General features: G+C 45.9%; 1 protein-coding gene across 1 annotated transcript in view; it reads right to left on the reverse strand.

Moving 5' to 3' along the window:
* The window catches only part of dhx30 (DEAH (Asp-Glu-Ala-His) box helicase 30), a 116,714-nt gene that overhangs the window by 56,929 nt on the left and 37,301 nt on the right, over positions 1-22,484 (reverse strand). Inside the window, exons 8-9 of the mRNA XM_068031534.1 lie at positions 20,279-21,112; positions 6,779-6,854 (exon numbers count right to left, since the gene is read on the reverse strand). Of these exons, the coding sequence (XP_067887635.1) occupies positions 6,779-6,854; positions 20,279-21,112 (910 nt within the window). The remainder of the gene's footprint in view (positions 1-6,778; positions 6,855-20,278; positions 21,113-22,484) is intronic.

Raw genomic sequence — 22,484 nt, forward strand, 5'->3', positions numbered from 1 at the left:
ATTTGAAAACAAAGATGAGAATTTTAAAATTGAGGCATTGCTTAACCAGGAGCCAGTGTTGGTCTGCGACCACAGGGGTGATGGGTGAAAGAGACTTGGGGTGAGTAAGGACAGTAGAGTTTTTGGATGGCCTCAAGTTTACAGAGGGTAGAATGTGGGATGCCGTCCAGGGGCACGTTGGAATAATCAAGTCTAGAGCTAACAGGATGAGACTTTCAGCAGTAGATGAGCTGAGGCGGGGCAGAGTCAGTCAATATTAGAACGGGAAATAGGTGGTCTAAATGATGTCGCAGACGTGTGGTAGGAAGCTCAGCTTGGGGTCCAGTATGACACCAAGGTTGTGAAAAGCCGTGTTCATCCTCAGACAACTGTCAGGAAAAGGGATAGAGTCAGTGTTTTGGGAATGGAGTTTGTATCAGGGACCAAAGCAATGGCTTCAGTCTTCCCAATCTTTAGGAGGAGGAAGTTTCTGCTTATCCAGTACTGGATATCAGACAAGTAATCTAATAAATTTAGCAGCAGGCTAGGAGTTGAGAGAGGTGGTGGTGAGGGAGAGTGGGGAGTCGTCAGCACACATTTGAAAACCGACACTGTGTTTTCGGATGCTGTTGCCATGAGGCAGCATGTAAATGAGATTAGAAGGGGACAAAGCTTAGATTCTTAGAGGACACCATGCAGTAGTGGGAACAGAAGACGTTGCAGATGATTCTCTGGCTATCATTCGATAAATAGGAATGGAACCAAGCGAGCAGCTCCCTGCTGAGCATCGTGGAAAATGTATTTGCCCTTGTCCTCGTCAGGCTGCAGATCTTGGCTGAACGTATCTATCCTGAATCCCAGTGTGGTTTCAGAACTGGAAGATCCACAACCGACATGATCTTCTCAGTCCAGTAGCTGCAAGAGAAATGCCGTGAACAAAGGAGACCACAATATATTGCCTTCATCAACCATGTCAGCAGAGGTGGTTCATTTAAATTGAAGAAAACTGGCTGCCTGCCGAAGCTGCTCAGTGTGATCGTCACTTTCCACGACAAAATGATGGGTAAAGTCAGCTCTGATGGGGCAACATTGGAACCCTTTGAGATCTGCGGTGGGGTCAAACAGGGTTGCATTCAGGCGCTGACATTCTTAGGCGTATTCTTCTCTTTGCTCCTGTCATATGCCTTCAGTGCATCTAGAGGGTATCTATTTTCAAACCAGAACTGACAGAAAGCTGTTCTGCCTTGCCCTCCTGAGATCCAAGACAAAAGTGCGCCAAGTCCTCATCAGAGAGTTGCTCTATGCTGATGGTGCCGCACTTGCATGCCATACTGAGGAACATCTTCAGCAGCAAATGGACAGACTCTCTCATGCCTGTAAAGAGTTTAGTTTGACGATCAGCATCAAGACAACAAATGTCATGGTCCAGGACATTGCCATACTGCCATCAATTAAAATGGACAATGTGACACTGGAGGTTATTAATAGCTACACATATCTATGCTGCATAATCACCAGCAATCTGGCACTTGATACTGAAATCAACACGCACATTGCAAAAGCTGCAGCTGTTATATCCAAGCTGAGTAAGAGTGTGGAACAGTAACCTGACGGAGAACACCAAACTGCAAGTCTACCCAGCCTGTGTCCTCAGTGCAATCCTCTACAGTAGTGAGGCCTGGAAAACAAATGCTAGCCAGGAGAAAAGACTGAACAGTTTCCACCGTCGCTGTCTCAGATGCATCCTCGGCATCTCTTGGCAGGACAAGGTCACCAACTCAGAGGTCCTGGAGCACACTAATTTCGTCAGCTTACACTCATTACGAAGCCAATGATGTCCAAGCTGGCTCAGCCACATTTATCGGATGGATGATGGCCATATACCCAAAGACCTTCTGTACGGTGAACTGGCCACTGGGTCACAACCTGCTGCATGTCCATACCTCCGCTACAAGGACAACTGCAAGTGAGATATTATCATCGACACAAACAACTGGGAGACAGTTGCTGATGGCGGTGACCTGTGAAGGCTGACTGGAAGGACATTGGAAGAGGTGAGGAGAAACGGAAAGCTCAGCTGGCTGAGACAAGGGCCCAGAGAAAAGAGGCCAGTGAACCTTGCACCTTATCAGCCCACTGTCATCATCTGTTGCAAGTGCAGCAGAGACTACCATGCCAGAGTGGGGCTCCTGAGCCATACCAGATGCTGTTTAACAGAGTTGACCACCAAGGCGCAAACCATCATCTCACAAGACAGAAGGCTGATAAAGACCCACTCAGCAGGATGATGGAGAGGCATTGGAGCAGGATAATGTGGTCAACCATGTTAAAGGCTGCAGTCAGGTCAGGAATATACAAATATATGAATTAGGAGAAGTGGCCCCTCGAGCCTGCTCCACTATTCAAAAAGTTCATGGCTGATCTGATTACTCCACATTCCCACCTACACCCCAATAACCTTTCACCCCCTTGCTTATCAAGAATCTATCTCTGCCTTAAAAATATTCAAAGACTCTGCTTCTACTGCCTTTTGAGGAACAGAGTTCCAAAGACTCACGACCCTCTCAAAAAAATTTCTCCTCATCTCTGTCTTAAATGGGTGACCCCTTATTTTTAAATAGTGACCCCTAGTTCTAGATTCTCCCACAAGGGGAAACATCCTTTCCACATCCACTCTGTCAAGATCCCTCAGGATCTTGTATGTTTCAATCAAGTCACCTCTTACTCTTCTAAACTCCAGTGGATACAAGCCTAGTCTATCCAACCTTTCCTCATAAAGCAACCTGCCGTTCCAGGTATTAGTCCAGTAAATCTTCTCTGAACTGCTTCCAACGCATTTACATCCTGCCTTAAACAAGGAGACCAATACTGTACACAGTACTCCAGATGTGGTCTCACCAATGTCCTGTATAGCTGAAGCATAATCTTCCTTTGTATTCATTTCCCCTCACAATAAACAATAACATTCTATTAGCTTTCCTAATGACTTGCTGTACCTGCATACTAACCTTTTGCGATTCATGCACCAGGACACCCAGATCCCTCTGCATCTCAGAGCTCTGCAATCTCTCAGCATTTAGATAATATGCTTCTTTTTTATTCTGCCTGCCAAAATGGACAATTTCACATTCTCCCACATTATACTCCATTTGCTAGATCTTTGCCCACTCACTTAACCTATCTATATACCTTTGTAGCCTCATGTCCTCTTCACAAACTACTTTCCGACCTATTTTTGCGTCATCAGCAAATTTAGCAACCATACCTTCAGTCCCTTCACCCACATCATTTATATACATTGTAAAAAGTTGATTGCTCAGCACTGATCTCTGCAGTGCACCACTCGTAACATCTTGCCAGCCAGAAAATGGTCCATTTATGCCTACTCTTTTTTTCCTGTTAGCTAGCCAATCTTCTATCCATGCCAATGTGTTACCATGTGCTTTTATTTTTTGCAATAACCTTTTCTTGAGTTCCTCCCTCCCTTCCATTTCCTGACTTACAGCTAATTCTGGGATGTTACTTGTATCCTCTACAATGAAGATCGATGCAAATACATGTTCAATTCATCTGCCATCTCCTTATTATCCATTATTAATTCTCTAGACTCACTTTCTAAAGGACCAACGCTCACTTTAACTCTTTTATTTATAAATACCTATAGAAACTTACTATCTGTCTTTATATTTCTAGCTAGCTTTCTCTCATACTTTAATTTTTCCTTATCAATCTTTTAGTAATTATTTGCTGTTCTTTATATTCTGTCCAATCTTCTGACTTTCCACCCACCTTTGCGCAATTATATGTTTTTTCTTGAAGTTTGATACTATCTTTAACTTTTTTAGTTCACCACGAATGGTGGGTCCTCCCCTTGGAATTTTTCTTTCTTGTTGGAATGTATTTCTTCTGTGTATTCTGAAATATCCCCTTAAATGTCTGCCACTGCATCTCCATTGACTAAATGAGTACTTTGCATCAGTATTCACCAAGGAGAAGGACTTGGTGGATGATGAGCCTAGGGATGGGAGTGTAGATAGTCTCAGTCATCTCATTATCAAAAAGGAGGTGGTGTTGGGTGTCTTGCAAAGCATTAAGGTAGATAAGTCCCCAGGGCCTGATGGGATCTACCCCAGAATACTGAGGGAGGCAAGTGAAGAAATTGCTGGGACCTTGACAGAAATCGTTGCATCCTCATTGGCTACAGGTGAGGTCCCAGAGGACTGGAGAAAAGCCAATGTTGTTCCTTTGTTTAAGAAGGGTAGCAAGGATAATCCAGGAAATTATAGGCCGGTGAGCCTTACGTCAGTGGTAGAGAAATTATTAGAGAGGATTCTTCGTGACAGGATTTACTCCCATTTGGAAACAAATGGACTTATTAGCGAGGGGCAGCATGGTTTTGTGAAGGGGAGGTCGTGTCTCACTAATTTGGGTTTTTTGAGGAAGTGACAAAGATGATTGATGAAGGAAGGGCAGTGGATGTTATCTATATGGACTTCAGTAAAGCCTTTGACAAGGTCCCTCATGGCAGACTGATACAAAAGGTGAAGTCACATGGGATCAGAGGGGAGCTGGCAAGATGGATACAGAACTGGCTCGGTCATAGAAGACAGAGGGGAGCAGTGGAAGGGTGCTTTTCTGAATGGAGGGCTGTGACTAGTGGTGTTCCGCAGGGATCAGTGCTGGGACCTTTGCTGTTTGTAGTATATATAAACGTTTTGGAGGAAAATGTAGTTGGTCTAATTAGTAAGTTTGCGGACGACACAAAGGTTGGTGGAGTTGCGGACAGTGATGAGGATTGTCAGAGGGTACAGCAGGATATAGATCGGTTGGAGACTTGGGCGGAGAAATGGCAGATGTGAGGTAATGCATTTTGGAAGGTCTAATGCAGGTGGGAAGTATACAGTAAATGACAGAACCCTTAGGACTATTGACAGGCAGAGAGATCTGGGCGTACAGGTCCACAGGTCACTGAAAGTGGCAATGCAGGTGGATAAGGTAGTCAAGAAGGCATACGGCATGCTTGCCTTCATTGGTCGGGGCATAGAGTATAAAAATAGGCAAGTCATGCTGCAGCTGTACAGAACTTTAGTTAGGCCACACTTAGAATATTGCGTGCCATTCTGGTCGCCACACTACCAGAAGGACGTGGAGGCTTTGGAGAGGGTACAGAAGAGGTTTACCAGGATGGTGCCTGGTCTGGAGAGCATTAGCTATGAGGAGAGGTTGGATAAACTCGGATTGTTTTCACTGGAACAACGGAGGTGGAGGGGCGACATGATAGAGGTTTACAAAGTTATGAGCGGCATGGACAGAGTGGATAGTCAGAAGCTTTTTCCCAGGGTGGAAGAGTCAGTTACTAGGGGAACGTAGGTTTAAGGTGAGAGGGGCAAAGTTTAGAGGGGATGTGCGAGGCAAGTTCTTTACAGAGGGTGGTGAGTACCTGGAACCTGCTGCCGGGGGAGGTGGTGGAAGCAGGTACGATAGCGACATTTAAGAGGCATCTTGACAAATACATGAATAGGATGGAAATAGAGGGATACGGACCCCAGAAGTGCAGAAGGTTTTAGTTTAGGCAGGCATCAAGATCGGCGCAGGCTTGGAGGGCCGAATGGCCTGTTCCTGTGCTGTTCTTTGTTTGACATATCCCTTAACCTTAGGGGAGGCAGTAACGTAGTGGTAAAGTCTCTGGATTACTAATTACTCATTCAGGCTAATGTTTTGGGGGCATGGGCTCGAATCCCACCATGGCAGATGGTGAAATTTGAATTCAATTAATAAATCGGGAATTAAAAGCTCGTCTAATGGTGACCAAGAAACCGTTGTTGATTGTTGTAAAAACCCATCTGGTTCACTAATGTCCTTTAGGAAGGACATTCTTACCTGGTCTGGCCGACATGTGACTCCAGACCCACAGCAGTGTGGTTGACTCTTAAAGGACGTCTGAAATGGCCTACCATGCCACTCAGTTGAAGGGCAATTAGGGATGGACAATAAATGCTGGCCTGGTCAGGGACACACACATCCCACAAAACAAATTTTTTAAAAATTGCCAGTTCACTTTCGCTAGCTCTGTTTTCATGCCATCATAATTGCCCTTATTTAAGTTTAAAATACTATTCTTGGACCCACTCTTCTCTCCCTCAAACTGAAAGTAAAATTCAATCATATTATGGTCGCTGCCAGCTATGACACCTTAACTAGGAGGTCATTCATTAATCCTATCTCGATGCACAATACCAGCCCTAGTATAGCCTACTCTCTGGCTCCAGAACACGCTGTTACATACGAACATATGAATTAGGAGCAAGAGTAGGCCACTCAGCCCCTTGAACCTGCTGCGCCATTCAATAAGATCATGGCTGATCTGATTGTAACCTCAACTCCACATTCCCGCCGACCCTCAATAACTTTTCACCTCCTTGCCCATCAAGAATCTATCCACCTCTGCCTTAAAAATATTCAAAGACTCTGCTTCCACAGCCTTTTGAGGAAGAAACTATCACGAAAACATTCTATGTTTTCTAAGAAGCATGAGGAGGGATAATTTACCTTTGTTGCAATCACACAGGATGTCATTTGTGACTTTGGCAAAAGCCATTTCTGTACTGTGGCTGTTACTCTGGCCGAGATCAATAACTAAGGATGGATTAGGAATCAAACTTGGGGCCTTCTTGGTCTGCATATTTGAGGACTAAACCAGGCAGTAAAGTCACCCACTAAACCAGAAAGAGAAAGAGTTAAAAATATCCCTCTCCTACTCTTAGCAGCAAACCCCAGTGATAATTCAGATTTCCCTTACCCGACTCACTGTGAGCATCAATATGCAAAATAGTGTCGGTGACCAGGTCAAGATCAGGGACAGGGTCCTCCTCATCCTGTCAGAAAACCAAGAGGCAATTAATATCACCAGTAAGTCAAACAGATTTATCAATCAAGATAGTTTTTCACCAATATATTTAAATCCCTTGAGAGCTTGGTGAGTGATTCTTCTGTGGAAGAAAAATTACATAGTAATTGACTGCTGGACTAGCACTATAAGTCACATGTCACACCTGCAGGGTCCTACACACCCTCAAAGAGCCCATCAGTAATTCAGAGATCCCTGATGGCTCAATTGAACTGTATAATGCACGACAGATCACGAATTTGATTCTCAGTCTGTGCTGAACTCGCTGATTGTAGCTGGGGAACAACGACTGGCTTTAGTAAGGGGATGGATAAGGGTGGAAGCAACATTTAGCAGACCTCCTGTAGTGCTATTCACGGCAACTTGGGAGGATATGCTGCTTTGTGCATAAGGTGTGACAGGGAAAGGGAAAGTTATGGGAGTTATATGTGACACACACAGGAAGTCTTGTAATATACCAGCAATCTCCCATAGTTCATGATGATGCAGAAATTTTGAAAATAGGGAACACTTGTTGGCTTTGAGGCTGGTCATGGGATCTGGTACTACTGCAGTTGGAATCCAAGGCTTTAGAAGGAATTTGAGGTGGGGTCCCAGAGTCAGGAAGGGGTCTCTGGGATTCATGGCTGCAGCAGAATAAGAGTTATGATAGTGAATTAGTAACCCAGAGAATGTGAGCTTGCAAGTTAACTCAAACTCTTTAGGGAATAAGACCTGCCTTTTTTTTTTATAGAGATACAGCACTGAAACAGGCCCTTCGGCCCACCGAGTCTGTGCCGACCATCAACCACCCATTTATACTAATCCTACACTAATCCCATATTCCTACTACATCCCCACCTGTCCCTATATTTTCCCTACCACCTACCTATACTAGGGGCAATTTATAATGGCCAATTTACCTATCAACCTGCAAGTCTTTGGCATGTGGCAGGAAACCGGAGCACCCGGAGGAAACCCACGCAGACACAGGGAGAACTTGCAAACTCCACACAGGCAGTACCCGGAATTGAACCTGGGTCGCTGGAGCTGTGAGGCTGCGGTGCTAACCACTGTGCCTTCTGGCCTATATGTGACTGCAGTCCCACATCTATGCGGCTGACTCTTAACGGCCCTCTGATGTGATCTAAAAAGCCACTCCTTTGTATCAAAATCATTTCACGGCATCTGGGGATGAGCAATGAATGCCAACTTTGCCAGTGACGTCCTATATATCTGGGGAATGGGAAAAAAAAAGGAAAATTGGTGACTCCTGGGACTGAGGGGCATTGGAAAGGAACTTGGAGCATTGAAAGTAGTTACACGATATGTGGAACTATGGGAATACAGGGGTTGGTGAGCACTGAGCAGTATGAGGAGGGAGACGTTTAGGAACAGCATTGGGAGTTGCTGCAATCTGGCAGCCTCAGGTGGAGCACGGTCCCTTGGTGAAAGACAAGCGTCCTCTTCCAAACATCGGACCTTCAACCACCAAGTTAGATACTCCCATCACCATTTTCCCCATCCTCAGCCGATTCCCACCTTTATGTTCCTGCCTTCAAAAATTTAAGCAGAAATTTTCTCCCAGTTAAAATGAATGGACAAAGAATAATAGGTTTAAGATGGAGTTGCAATTTCCTAACTGCATCCCAGGAATGCAGTGAGTTGGCCAACTGATTCACTTGTCAGAAATTCCATGAACAAACTAAAATCAACTTTAGGAACATCATTTAAGTACTTTGCAATTTGCAAAATTTGAAAAAAATTAAGTTTCAAAATTAGCTCAAGTGCCAATTTTAAACTGAACATAAAGAATCAAAATTTGAAATAAATTTAAATCCCTGTAACAATTTTCTAACCAGCAACAAAAATCACACATACAACTGTCATTTTCTTGCTGCTGTATCTCACGGTCAACAGCTGTTCACATGTGCTGTTTGTATTTTTCTGTGAAAAGTTTGTAATAAAAAAGGAAAGATTTTAATATGTTTATACAACTTCATCACTTGCCTGAAATAAATGCTCAAAGATTTCCATCTCCAGCTTCTTCCAAAATCTTTTAGGAAAATATAGAAACTCTCAATTCCTCATGAAGAGGGGACACGCTCTTGAACTGACAGTGGCGCACACATTGTAGGCTAAGGAAATTCTTCAAATTGTACACACTCTCCCTTATAACATACATATAACATATCTTTGATAACATACAAGATCCTGAAGGGTCTTAACAGGGTGGATGTGGAATGGATGTTTCCTCTTGTGGGAGAATCTAGAGCTAGGGGTCACTGTTTAACAATAAGGGGCCGCCCATTTAAGATGAGGAGAAACTTTTTCTTTCAGGGTTGTGAGTCTTTGGAACTCTCTTCCTCAGAAGGAAGTGGAAGCAGAGTCTTTGAATATTTCTAAAGGCAGAGGTAGATAGATTCTTGATAAGCAAGGGGGTGAAAGGCTATCGGGGGTAGGCGGGAATGTGGAGTTGAGGTTACAATCAGAATAGCCATGATCTTGTTGAATGAGAGTAGTCTCAAGGGGCCGAGTGGCCTACTCCTGCTCCTCATTCATATTAAAAAGAACAAAGAGCAGTACAGCACAGGAACAGGCCATTTGGCCCTCCAAGCCTGCGCCGATCTTGATGCCTGCCTAAACTAAAACCTTCTGCACTTCCGGGGACCGTATCCCTCTATTCCCATCCTATTCATGTATTTGTCAAGATCCCTCTTAAACGTCGCTATCGTACCTGCTTCCACCACCTCCCCCGGCAGCAAGTTCCAGGTACTCACCACCCTCTGTAAAGAACTTGCCTCGCAGATCCCCTCTAAACTTTGCCCCTCTCACCTTAAACCTACGTTCCCCTAGTAACTGACTCTTCCACCCTGGGAAAAAGCTTCTGACTATCCACTCTGTCCATGCCGCTCATAACTTTGTAAACCTCTATCATGTCGCCCCTCCACCTCCGTTGTTCCAGTGAAAACAATCCGAGTTTATCCAACCTCTCCTCATAGCTAATGCCCTCCAGACCAGGCACCATCCTGGTAAACCTCTTCTGTACCCTCTCCAAAGCCTCCACGTCCTTCTGGTAGTGTGGCGACCAGAATGGCACGCAATATTCTAAGTGTGGCCTAACTAAAGTTCTGTACAGCTGCAGCATGACTTGCCAATTTTTATACTCTATGTCCCGACCGATGAAGGCAAGCATGCCATATGCCTTCTTGACTACCTTATCCACCTGCGTTGCCACTTTCAGTGACCTGTGGACCTGTACGCACAGATCTCTCTGCCTGTCAATACTCCTAAGGGTTCTGCCATTTACTGTATATAAAAAAAAACAAAGAAAATTACAGCACAGGAACAGGCCCTTCGGCCCTCCAAGCCTACGCCGATCCAGATCCTCTATCTAAACCTGTCGCCTATTTTCTAAGGGTCTGTATCTCTTTACTTCCTGCCCATTCATGTATCTGTCTAGATACATCTTAAAAGACGCTATCGTGCCCGCGTCTACCACCTCCGCTGGCAACGCGTTCCAGGCACCCACCACCCTCTGCGTAAAGAACTTTCCACGCATATCCCCCCTAAACTTTTCCCCTCTCACTTTGAACTCGTGTCCCCTAGTAATTGAATCCCCCACTCTGGGAAAAAGCTTCTTGCTATCCAACCTGTCTATACCTCTCATGATTTTGTACACCTCAATCAGGTCCCCCCTCAACCTCCGTCTTTCTAATGAAAATAATCCCAATCTACTCAACCTCTCTTCATAGCTAGCGCCCTCCATACCAGGCAACATCCTGGTGAACCTCCTCTGCACCCTCTCCAAAGCATCCACATCCTTTTGGTAATGTGGCGACCAGAACTGCACGCAGTATTCCAAATGTGGCCGAACCAAAGTCCTATACAACTGTAACACGACCTGCCAACTCTTGTACTCAATACCCCGTCCGATGAAGGAAAGCATGCCGTATGCCTTCTTGACCACTCTATTTACCTGCGTTGCCACCTTCAGGGAACAATGGACCTGAACACCCAAATCTCTCTGTACATCAATTTTCCCCAGGACTTTTCCATTTACTGTATAGTTCACTCTTGAATTGGATCTTCCAAAATGCATCACCTCGCATTTGCCCTGATTGAACTCCATCTGCCATTTCTCTGCCCAACTCTCCAATCTATCTATATTCTGCTGTATTCTCCGACAGTCCCCTTCACTATCTGCTACTCCACCAATCTTAGTGTCGTCTGCAAACTTGCTAATCAGACCACCTATACTTTCCTCCAAATCATTTATGTATATCACAAACAACAGTGGTCCCAGCACGGATCCCTGTGGAACACCACTGGTCACACGTCTCCATTTTGAGAAACTCCCTTCCACTGCTACTCTCTGTCTCCTGTTGCCCAGCCAGTTCTTTATCCATCTAGCTAGTACACCCTGGACCCCATGCGCCTTCACTTTCTCCATCAGCCTACCACGGGGAACCTTATCAAACGCCTTACTGAAGTCCATGTATATGACATCTACAGCCCTTCCCTCATCAATCAAGTTTGTCACTTCCTCAAAGAATTCTATTAAGTTGGTAAGACATGACCTTCCCTGCACAAAACCATGTTGCCTATCACTGATAAGCCCATTTTCTTCCAAATGGGAATAGATCCTATCCCTCAGTATCTTGTCCAGCAGCTTCCCTACCACTGACGTCAGGCTATAATTCCCTGGATTATCCCTGCTACCCTTCTTAAACAAGGGGACAACATTAGCAATTCTCCAGTCCTCCGGGACCTCACCCGTGTTTAAGGATGTTGCAAAGATATCTGTTAAGGCCCCAGCTATTTCCTCTCTCGCTTCCCACAGTAACCTGGGATAGATCCCATCCGGACCTGGGGACTTGCCCACCTTAATGCCTTTTAGAATACCCAACACTTCCTCCCTCCTTATGCCGACTTGACCTAGAGTAATCAAACATCTGTCCCTAACCTCAACATCCATCATGTCCCTCTCCTCGGTGAATACCGATGCAAAGTACTCGTTTAGAATCTCACCCATTTTCTGACTCCATGCATAACTTTCCTCCTTTGTCCTTGAGTGGGCCAATCCTTTCTCTAGTTACCCTCTTGCTCCTTATATATGAATAAAAGGCTTTGGGATTTTCCTTAACCCGGTTTGCTAAAGATATTTCATGACCCCTTTTAGCGCTCTTAATTCCTCGTTTCAGATTGCGCCTACAATCCCGATATTCTTTCAAAGCTTCGTCTTTCTTCAGCCGCCTAGACCTTATGTATGCTTCCTTTTTCCTCTTAGCTAGTCTCACAATTTCACCTGTCATCCATATACCTCCCACCTGCATTAGACCTTCCAAAATGCATTACCTCACATTTGTGCGGATTAAACTCCATCTGCCATTTCTCCGCCCAAGTCTCCAACCGATCTATATCCTGCTGTATCCTCTTACAATCCTCATCACTATCCGCAACTCCACCAACCTTTGTGTCGTCCACAAACTTACTAATCAGACCAGCTACATTTTCCTCCAAATCATTTATATATACTACAAACAGTAAAGATCCCAGCACTGATCCCTGTGGAACACCACTAGTCACATCCCTCCATTCAGAAAAGCTCCCTTCCACTGCTACCCTCTGTCTTCTATGACTAAGCCAGTTCTGTATCCATCTTGCCAGCTCACCTCTGATCCCATGTGACTTCACCTTTTGTACCAGTCTGCCATGAGGGACCTCGTCAAAGGCTTTACTGAAGTCCATATAGATAACATCCACTGCCCTTCCTTCATCAATCGTCTTCGTCACTTCCTCAATAAACTCAATTAAATTAGTGAGACACGACCTCCCCTTCACAAAACCATGCTGCCCCTCGCTAATAAGTTTGTTTGTTTCCAAATGGGAGTAAATCCTGACACGAAGAATCCTCTCTAATAATTTCCCTACCACTGACGTGAGGCTCACCGACCTATAATTTCCTGGATTATCCTTGCTACCCTTCTTAAACAAAGGAACAACATTGGCTATTCTCCAGTCCTCTGGGACCTCACCTGTAGCCAATGAGGATGCAAAGATTTCTGTCAAGGCCCCAGCAATTTCTTCCCTTGCGTCCCTCAGTATTCTGGGGTAGATCCCATCAGGCCCTGGGGACTTATCTTCCTTAATGCTTTGCAAGACACCCAACACCTCCTCCTTTTTGATAACGACATGACCCAGACTATCTACACTCCCTTCCCTAGACTCATCATCCACCAAGTCCTTTTCTTTGGTGAATACTGATGCAAAGTACTCATTTAGTACCTCGCCCATTTCCTCTGGCTCCACACATAGATTCCCTTCTCTGCCCTTGAGTGGGCCAACCCTTTCCCTAGTTACCCTCTTGCTCTTTATATACGGATAAAAAGCCTTGGGATTTTCCTTAATCCTGTTTGCCAATGACTTTTCATGACCCCTTTTAGACCTCCTGACTCCTTGCTTAAGTTTCTTCCTACTGTCTTTATATTCCTCAAGGGATAAGCTTTCCTACCACCGAGGTTAAACTGACTGGCCTATAGTTGCTGGGTTTATCCTTACACCCTTTTTTTTTTGGACAAGGGTGGAACATCTGCAATTCTCCAGTCCTCTGGCACCACACCTGTATCTAAGGAGGATTGGAAGATTATGGCCAGTGCCTCCACAATATCCACCCTTACTTCCCTCAGTATCCTTGAATGCATCTCATCTGGTCCTGGTGACTTATCAAGTTTAGGTGACTCCAGCCTTTCCAAGACCTCCGCTCATCAATTTTTAGCCCATCCAGTGACTCTGCGCTCACTATGACTTCAGCAGCATCTTCTTCTTAATAAAGACAGATGCAAAGTACTCATTTAGTAACTCAGTTATGCCCCTGCCTTTTTCTAAAAAATTCATTCATGTGGGCATCGCTGGATAGGCCAGCATTTATTGCTCCTCCCGAATTGCCTCGAGGTGGTGGTGGTGGTGAGCTGCCTTCTTGAACCTTTGCTGTCCATGTGTGGTAGGTACACCAACAGTGCCGTTAGGAAGGGAGTTCCAGAATTTTGACCCAGCGAAAGTGAACGAACAACAATATAGTTCCAAGCTAGTACGGAGGAGGGATGCTTCCAGGTGGTGGTGTCCCCATGCGTCGACTGCCTTTGTCCTTCTAGGTGGTAGCGGTCACGGGTTTGGATGGTGCTGTCCAAGGAGACTTGACGAGTTGCTGCAGTGCATCTTGTGTATGGTACTGCTGCCACTGTGCACCAGTGGTAAAGGGACTGCCGATCAAGCAGGCTGCTTTGTCTTAGCTAGTGTCGAGCTTCCTGAGTGTTGCTAGAGCAGGATGGTGTGTGGCTTGGAGGGGAACTTGTAGGTGGTGGTGTTCCCATGCATTTGCTGCCCTTGTCATTCAAGGTGGTAGAGGTCACAGGTTTGGAAGGTGCTTTCGAAGGAGCCTTGGTTCGTTGCTGCAGTGCATCTTGTAGATGGTACACACTGTTGCCACTGTGGGTCAGTGGTGGAATGACTGAATGGCACCCCATTCACAAACAATCAAGCAGGCTGCTTTGTCCTGGATGGTGTCGAGCTTCTTGGGTGTTGTTGGAGCTGCACCCATCCAGGCAAGTGGAGAGTATTCTATCGCACTCCTGACTTGTGCCTTATAGATGGTGGACAGGCTTTGGGGAGTGAGGTGGTGAGTTACTCACCACAGGATTCCTAGCCTCTGACCCGCTCTTGTAGCCACGGTATTTGTATGGCTACTCCAATTCCGTTTCTGGTCAATGGTAACCCCCAGGATGTTGATAGTGGAGGATTCAGTGATCATAATACAAGAACACAAGAAATAGGAGCAGAAGTAGACCGTTTGGCCCATCGAGCCTGCTCAGTCATTCAATACAATCATGGCTGATCTTGGGTTTCAATTCCACTTCCCTGCCCGCTCCATTCCCTTGATTCCTGCAAGACCAAAAATCTATCTATCCCAGCCTTAAATGTATTCAATGATGGAGCATCCACAACTGTCTGGGGTAGAGAATTCCAAAGATTCGCAACCCTTTGAGTGTAGTAATTTCTTCTCATCTCAGTCCTGAATCATTGGCCCCTTATCCTGAGACTATGTCCCCGTGTTCTAGATTTCCTGGCCAGCGGGAACAATCTTTCAGCTTCGACCCTATCAAACCCTTTCAGAAACTTGTAAGTCTCTATTAAATCGCCTCTCATTCTTCTAAACTCCAGAGAATATAGGCCCAATTTACTCAGCCTCTCATCATCGGACAATCGCAGGGACCAATTTAGTAAATCTTAGTTAGTAGAGGTCGCGGGTCTGGAAGGTGCTGTCTAAAGAGCCTTGGTGCATTTCTGCAGTGCATCCTGTAGATGGTACACACTGCTGCCACTGTGCGCCGTTGGTGGAAGGAGTGAATGTTTGTAGATGGGGTGCCAATCAAGCGGGCTGCTTTGTCCTGGATGGTGTCGAGCTTCTTGAGTGTTGTTGGAGCTGCACATGGAGAGTATTCCATCACACTCTTGACTTGTGCCATGTAGATGGTGGACAGGCTTTGGGGAGTCAGGAGGCGAATTACTCGCCGCAGGACTCGTAGACTCTGACCTGCTCTTGTAGCCACGGTATTTACATGGCTACTCCAGTTCAGTTTCTGGTCAATGGTAGCCCCTAGGATGTTGATAGTAGGGGATTCAGCGACAGTAATGCCACTAAACATCAAGGGGAGATGGTTAGATTCTCTCTTGTTGGAGATGGTCGTTGCCTGGCACTTATATGGCACAAATGTTACTTGCCATTTAGCAGCCCAAGCCTGGATATTGTCCAGGTCTTGCTGCATTTCTACATGGACTGCTTCAGTATATGAGGAGTCGCGAATGGTGCTGAACATTGTGCAATCTTCAGCGAACATCCCACATCTGACCTTCTGATTGAAGGAAGGTCATTGATGAAGCAGCTGAAGATGGTTGAGCCTAGGACATTACCCTGAGGAACTCCTGCAGTGATGTCCTGGAGCTCAGATGATTGACCTCCAACAACCTCAACCATCTTCCTTTGTGCTAGGTATGACTCCAACCAGCGGTGAGATTTCCCCCCCGATTCCCATTGACTTCAGTTTTGCTAGGGCTCCTTGATGTCATACTCAGCCAAATGCTGCCTTGATGTCAAGGGCAGTCACTCCCACCTCACCTCTGGAGTTCAGCTCTTTTGTCCATGTTTGAACCAAGACTGTAATGAGGTCAGGAGCCGAGTGGCCCTGGCAGAACCCAAACTGAGCGTCACTAAGCAGGTTATTGCTAAGCAAGTGCCGCTTGATGGTACTGTTGATGATACCTTCCATCACTTTACTGATGATTGAGAGTAGACTGATGAAGCGGTAATTGGCTAGGTTGGACTTGTCCTGCTTTTTATGTCAGGACATACCTGGGCAATTTTCCACATTGCCAGGTAGATGCCAGTGTTGTAGCTGTACTGGAACAGCTTGGCTAGGGGCGCAGCAAGTTCTGGAGCACAGGTCTTCAGTACTATTGCCGGAATATTGTCAGGGCCCATAGCCTATGCAGTATCCAGTGCCTTCGGTCGTTTCTTGATATAATGCGGAATGAATCGAATTGGCTGAAGTCTGGCATTTGTGATGCTAGGGACTTCAGGAGGAGGCTGAAATGGATCATCAACTCGGCACTTCTGGCTGAAGATTGTTGCAAATGTTTCAGCCTTATCTTTCAGTCTGTATGCTGGGCTCCCCCATCATTGAGGATGGGGATATTTGTGCAGCCACCTCCTCCAGTTAGTTGTTTAATTGTCCACCACCATTCAAGGCTGCATGTGGCAGGACTGCAGAGCTTAGATCTCATCCGTTGGTTATGGGATCGCTTAGCTCTGTCTATCGCATGCTGCTTACACAGTTTGGCACGCAGATAGTCCTGGGTTGTCGCTTCACCAGGTTGACACCTCATTTTGAGGTATGTCTGGTGCTGTTCCTGGCATGCCCACCTGCACTCTTAATTGAACCAGGGTTGATCCCCCCGCTTGATGGTAATGGCAGAGTGGGGGATACGCCAGGCCATGAGGTTACAGATTGTGGTTGAGTACAATTCTGCTGCTGCTGATGGTCCACAGCGCCTCATGCCCAGTTTTGCACTGCTAGATCTGTTCGAAATCTATCCCATTTAGCACGGTGGTAGTGCCACACAACACGATGGAGGACATCCTCAATGTGAAGGCGGGGCTTCGTCTCCACAAGGACTGTGCAATGGTCACTCCTACCAATACTGACATGGACAGATGCATCTGCGGCAGGCAGACTGGTGAGGACGAGGTCAAGTATGTTTCTCCCTCTTGTTGGTTCCCTCATCACCTGCCGCATACACAGTCGAGCAGCTATGTCCTTTAGGACTCGGCCAGCTCAGTCAGTAGTGGTGCTACCGAGCCACTCTTGGTGATGGACATTGAAGTCCCCCACCCAGAGTACATACTGCGCCCTTGCCACCCTCAGTGCTTCCTCCAAGTGGTGTTCAACATGGAGGAGCATTGATTCATCAGCTGAAGGAAGGCAGTCAGTGGTAATCAGCAGGAAGTTTCCTTGCTCATGTTTGACCTGAAGCCATGAGACTTCATGGGGTCCAGAGTCAATGCTGACGACTCCCAAGGCAATTCCCTCCCAACTGTATACCGGTGTGCCTCCACCTTTGCTGGGTCTGTCCTGCTGGTGGGACAGGACATAGCCAGGGATGGTGATGACAGTGTCTGGGACATTGCCTGTAAGGTTTGATTCTGACTATGTCAGGCTGTTGCTTGACTAGCCTGTGGGACAGCTCTCCTAAATTTGGCACAAGCCCCCAGATGTTAGTAAGAAGGACTTTGCAGGGTCGACGGGGCTGAGTTTGCCATTGTTGTTTCCAATGCCTAGGTCAATGTCGGGCGGTCTGTCCAGTTTCATTCCTTTTTATTGACTTTGTAGCGGTTAGATTCAACTGAGTGGCTTGCTAGGCCACTTAAGAGTCAACCACATTGTTGTGGATCTGGAGTCACAAGTAGGCCAGACAGCCAAAGACTTGCAGGTTGATAGGTAAATTGTCCATTGTAAATTGCCCCTAGTGTAGGTAGGTGATAGGAGAATTGAGGGAAGGTGGGGATGTGGTAGGGAATATGGGATTAATGAACGTTTAGTATAAATGGGTGGTTGATGGTTGGCACAGACTCGGTGGGCCGAAGGGCCTGTTTCAGTGCTGTATCTCTCTCAGGACATTAGTGAACCAGATGGGTTTTTACAACAATCAACAATGGTTTCATGGCCATCAATAGACTAGCTTTAAATCCCAGATTTATTAATTGAATTCAAATTCCACCTTCTGCTGTGGTGGGCTTCGAACCCATGTCCCCAGAGCAATACCCTGGGTCAGGTGACAATACCACCAAGCCACCGCCTCCATACGTAAATCCCCTTTTAGGTACCTAATCGGTCCCACTCCTCCTTTTACCACCCTTTTACTATTTATATGCCTACAGAAGACTTTTAGATTCCCTTTTATGTTGGTTGCCAGTCTCTTTTCATATTCTCTCTTTGCTTACTTTTTTCCCTTCCCTTCTGAACCTTCTATAGGCAACCTGGTTTTCAATTGTATTATCCACCTCACATCTGTCATATGCACCCTTTTACAGCTTCATCTTACTCTCTATCTTTTTTGTCTTCCTGGGAGCACTGAATTTGGTTGCTTTACCTTTCCCCCTCATGGAAATGTACCTTGACTTAAAGGCCAGCTACCCAACCCGAACCAGATAGGACCCGACAACGTGTGTCGGGTTCGGGTTGGGTCAGGTCGTGCTTCCGGGTCAGGCATTCTGGCTCAGATCGGGCGGGGTTCAGACACACTCTATCACAACCTAAGGTTCCAATGTTAATGTAATTTTTGGACTAGAAAGATGGTTTTGTCAGTTATTTTAAGCTTGTGCAGATCAGCAACAAAGTGAGAAACGGAAGGTAGGTTAACTGATGGTCGGGTCGGGCACGGGAAAAAAATGGAAGGACTCAGGTCGGGCTCGGGGTCAGATGTGGCTCCATCAGGCTCAAGTCTGGTTTCATTTGCAGACCCGAGCCGGCCTTTACCTTGACTGTACTCAAATTATCGCCTCTTTAAAGGCAGTCCATTGTTCCATTACAGGTTTGCCTGCCAGTCTTTGATTCCAAGTTACCTGGGCCAGATCCATTCCTACCCCACTGAAACTGGCCCTCCCCCAATTAATTATTTTCATTCTGGATTGCTCCTTGTCCTTTTCCATCGTTAACCTACAACTTATGATACTATGATCACTGTCCCCTAAATGTTCCCCTACTGCCACTTGATCCACTTGACTCACCTCATTCACCAGAACGCCATATTAGCTTTGCTACTCTCACTGTCCCTCCCTGACACACTGCTTATTTTGGTGGGTCTATCCTGCTGGTGGGAAAGGATAGACCCAGGGACAGTGATAGGGGAGTCTGGGACATTGGATGACAGCTATGATTCTGAGTATGACTACGTCAGACTATGACTAGTGTGTGGGACAGCTTTCCCAATTCTGGCACAAATTCGCAGATGTTCCTGGCATGGACTCAATGGGCTGAATGGCCTCCTGTGTGCCGTATATGACTCTACACTAGTGGGGAGGACTTTGCAAGGCCTAATGGACTGGGCGTGCCTTTGTCATGTTCAAATCCAATAGCTAGGTTGATACTGGGTAATCCATGCAGTTTTATTCTTAATGTACTTTTTTGTACTGGATCTGTACAACTGAGTGGCTTGCTAGGCCATTTCAGAGGGCAGTCAGGAGTCAACCACATTGCTGTGGGGCTGGAGTCACATATAGACCAGACGAAGTAAAAACAACAGGTTTCCTTCCCTAACAACCAGTTGGGTTTTTTGAACAAATAGTTTCAAGGTCACAATTGCTAATACTAGCTTTTTATTCCAGATTTATTTAATTAAATTTATTGCTGTCTGCAGTAGCAAAGACATTCCCCTGATCATTAACACAATGCATGTCAGCACACATCACATTCTTCTACTGCTTTCCTACATTGCGTGTGTCAGCTTGGCTCAGGTGGTAGCCCTCTTGCCAGTGAGTTAGAAGGTTGTAGGCTCAAGCCCCATTCCAGGAATTGAGCACATAATCGATAGAACCTTGAAACACCTACATGAATCAAGCCACCAATTGAAAAGGAGTGGAGTTCTCGCAATATCCTGGCGAACATTTATCTCTCAATCAATAGCACCAAAATCAGATTAAATGGTTGATGATCGGACTTGTGCAAATTGACTAACACTTGCTTACAAAACAAATGACACAATTCAAAAGTTATTAATTGGCTGTGTAGTGCTTTAGGACATCTGGAGACAGGAAAGAAGCTTCATCAATGCGAGCTCTTACTTTACCCAACCACTTACTTGATTGAGCCGGGTGGTCTTCCTTCGCCCCAGCATTGGCAGGATGTCATCTAGGTAATAATCCTTCACTGGATACATGAACCCTGGCACAGTCACTACGGGACAATTCCCATAATACTCCGATATCCGCTCAGTGTCGCTGGTGGCACTCATTAGGATGATCTTCAGATCTGGGTTGGCCTCCATCACGTTCTTCAGTAAGATGAGGAGGAAGTCCGTGTTGACGTCACGTTCATGAACTTCATCCACGATGACATGACTGATACCTTCTAGCAAGGCATTCCCTTGCATTTTCTTCAGGAGGATGCCAACTGTGCAGAAGAGCAGGGCTCCTCCTCTAGGGGGCAACATGCTCTCCAGCCTCACCTGGTATCCCACATTTTTCTTCAAGCTCGGCCCCATCTCATAGCCCACCCGTTGACCCACCGACACAGCACTGATCCGTCGGGGCTGTGTTATTAAAATGTTACAGTGCGCTCCTCGGTTGTCGGTTATGAACTTCTCCAGTATGAACTGTGGGATCCTGGTAGTCTTTCCACATCCAGTCGCTCCGGCTATGACCACGACCCGATTTTCTTCAATGGCAGAGATGATTGCTTCCTTGTGAGAGTCCACGGGCAATGACTTAACCTTCCCAGGCCTGGATCTCCGCCAAAGCCAGAGCAGTTTCTGACTGATGCGCTCTGCCTCTCCATGCGACATTGGGACGTACATTTCTCCTGTGATGGCATCACTAATCAAACCACTACTAGACGTTGAATCCACAATCTCTGGGCTGGGGCTGACAGACTTGGACTCACAGTCATAGTGTTCAGGGGCAGTCTCTACCATGTACTGAGAGATAGGTGGAGGTGGGAGTGGTAGGTGGAGAAAGAATAAAAGGATTAGCTGCATTACTTTGTTTAATGAGTAAATGTTGAAAACATTCCACAAAAACATAATGGTGAACATCCTGAAAAATAATTTCCCAAATTTCTCCCCTTCTCCTAAAGCTATCAGCTCTTGGCTACAGTTTTGTTCCAAGTAATGGAATGAATACTGGGTGTTTGAGAGGCACACAAGGACTCCATAGAAATGCAAGCTCTTAAATTCCCAGTTGCCCTCTGGTTCCTTACTCAATTAGACATAACTCATTTATTTAGAGATACAGCACTGAAACAGGCCCTTCGGCCCACCGAGTCTGTGCCGACCATCTACCACCCATTTATACTAATCCTACATTAATCCCATATTCCTACCACATCTCCACCTTCCCTCAATTCCCCTACCACCTACCTATACTAGGGGCAATTTATAATGGCCAATTTACCTATCAACCTGCAAGGCTCGGGAGGAAACCGGAGCACCCGGCGAAAACCCACGCAGTCACAGGGAGAACTTGCAAACTCCACACAGGCAGTACCCAGAATTGAACCCGGTTCGCTGGAGCTGTGAGGCTGCGGTGCTAACCACTGCGCCACTGTGCTGCCCATGTAGGAATTCAGTAGGTAATTTGTAGAATCATAGAAAACCAGTCAGCCCATTGTGCCTGTGCTGACTCTTTGAAAGAGTGATCCAATTAGTCCCACTCCCATCCTCTTTCCCACAGCCCTCAGCATTGGAGGTTTTTATTTATTCTCTGGATGTGCGCAACACTGGTAGGGCCATATTTATTGACCATCTCCAGTTACCCCAGAGATGGTTGTGGTGGTAGGCTTGCTTGAGTAGCAATTTTTTTGCACAACAAAGCAGCTTTCTAAGCCTGTCCAGAAGACAGTAAGAGTCAACTAAGTAGTGTGGGACTGGAGTCAATCATGGGCAACAATGGGGAGGAATGGCAGGTGAACTCATCGGGTTGTTCGACCAATCCAACAGCTTTCAAGGTCAGTTTTTCTGGTCGCCCAATCATGTAAGGAAAGGGTTATTAAACTGCTGTGATCTCTTTATACTGCAGTAACTTCTGGGTTTTGCTTGTTAAATGAATTTCTGCTAGAAGAATAAAAATTTAATCAAAAGGACAGGTTTGTTTTATTAAGGATAAATGCGCATCTTACCAATGTTTCAATTTAGATAGTGAGAATTTAAAGTGGCTTTCGAAGAACTTTTAGTTGCTAAGAGCTTCAGCAGCAGATAAACAAGCTTCCTTCATTTGCTCAAGCTTTGAGAGATAGAGATAGCATGGCGGCCTGCACCTCCATATAGCTTTCAGCTTTAGAGGGAACAGACG

This window comes from Heterodontus francisci, chromosome 5 (assembly GCF_036365525.1).
Source record: "Heterodontus francisci isolate sHetFra1 chromosome 5, sHetFra1.hap1, whole genome shotgun sequence".
NCBI classification, from domain to species: Eukaryota; Metazoa; Chordata; class Chondrichthyes; order Heterodontiformes; family Heterodontidae; genus Heterodontus; species Heterodontus francisci.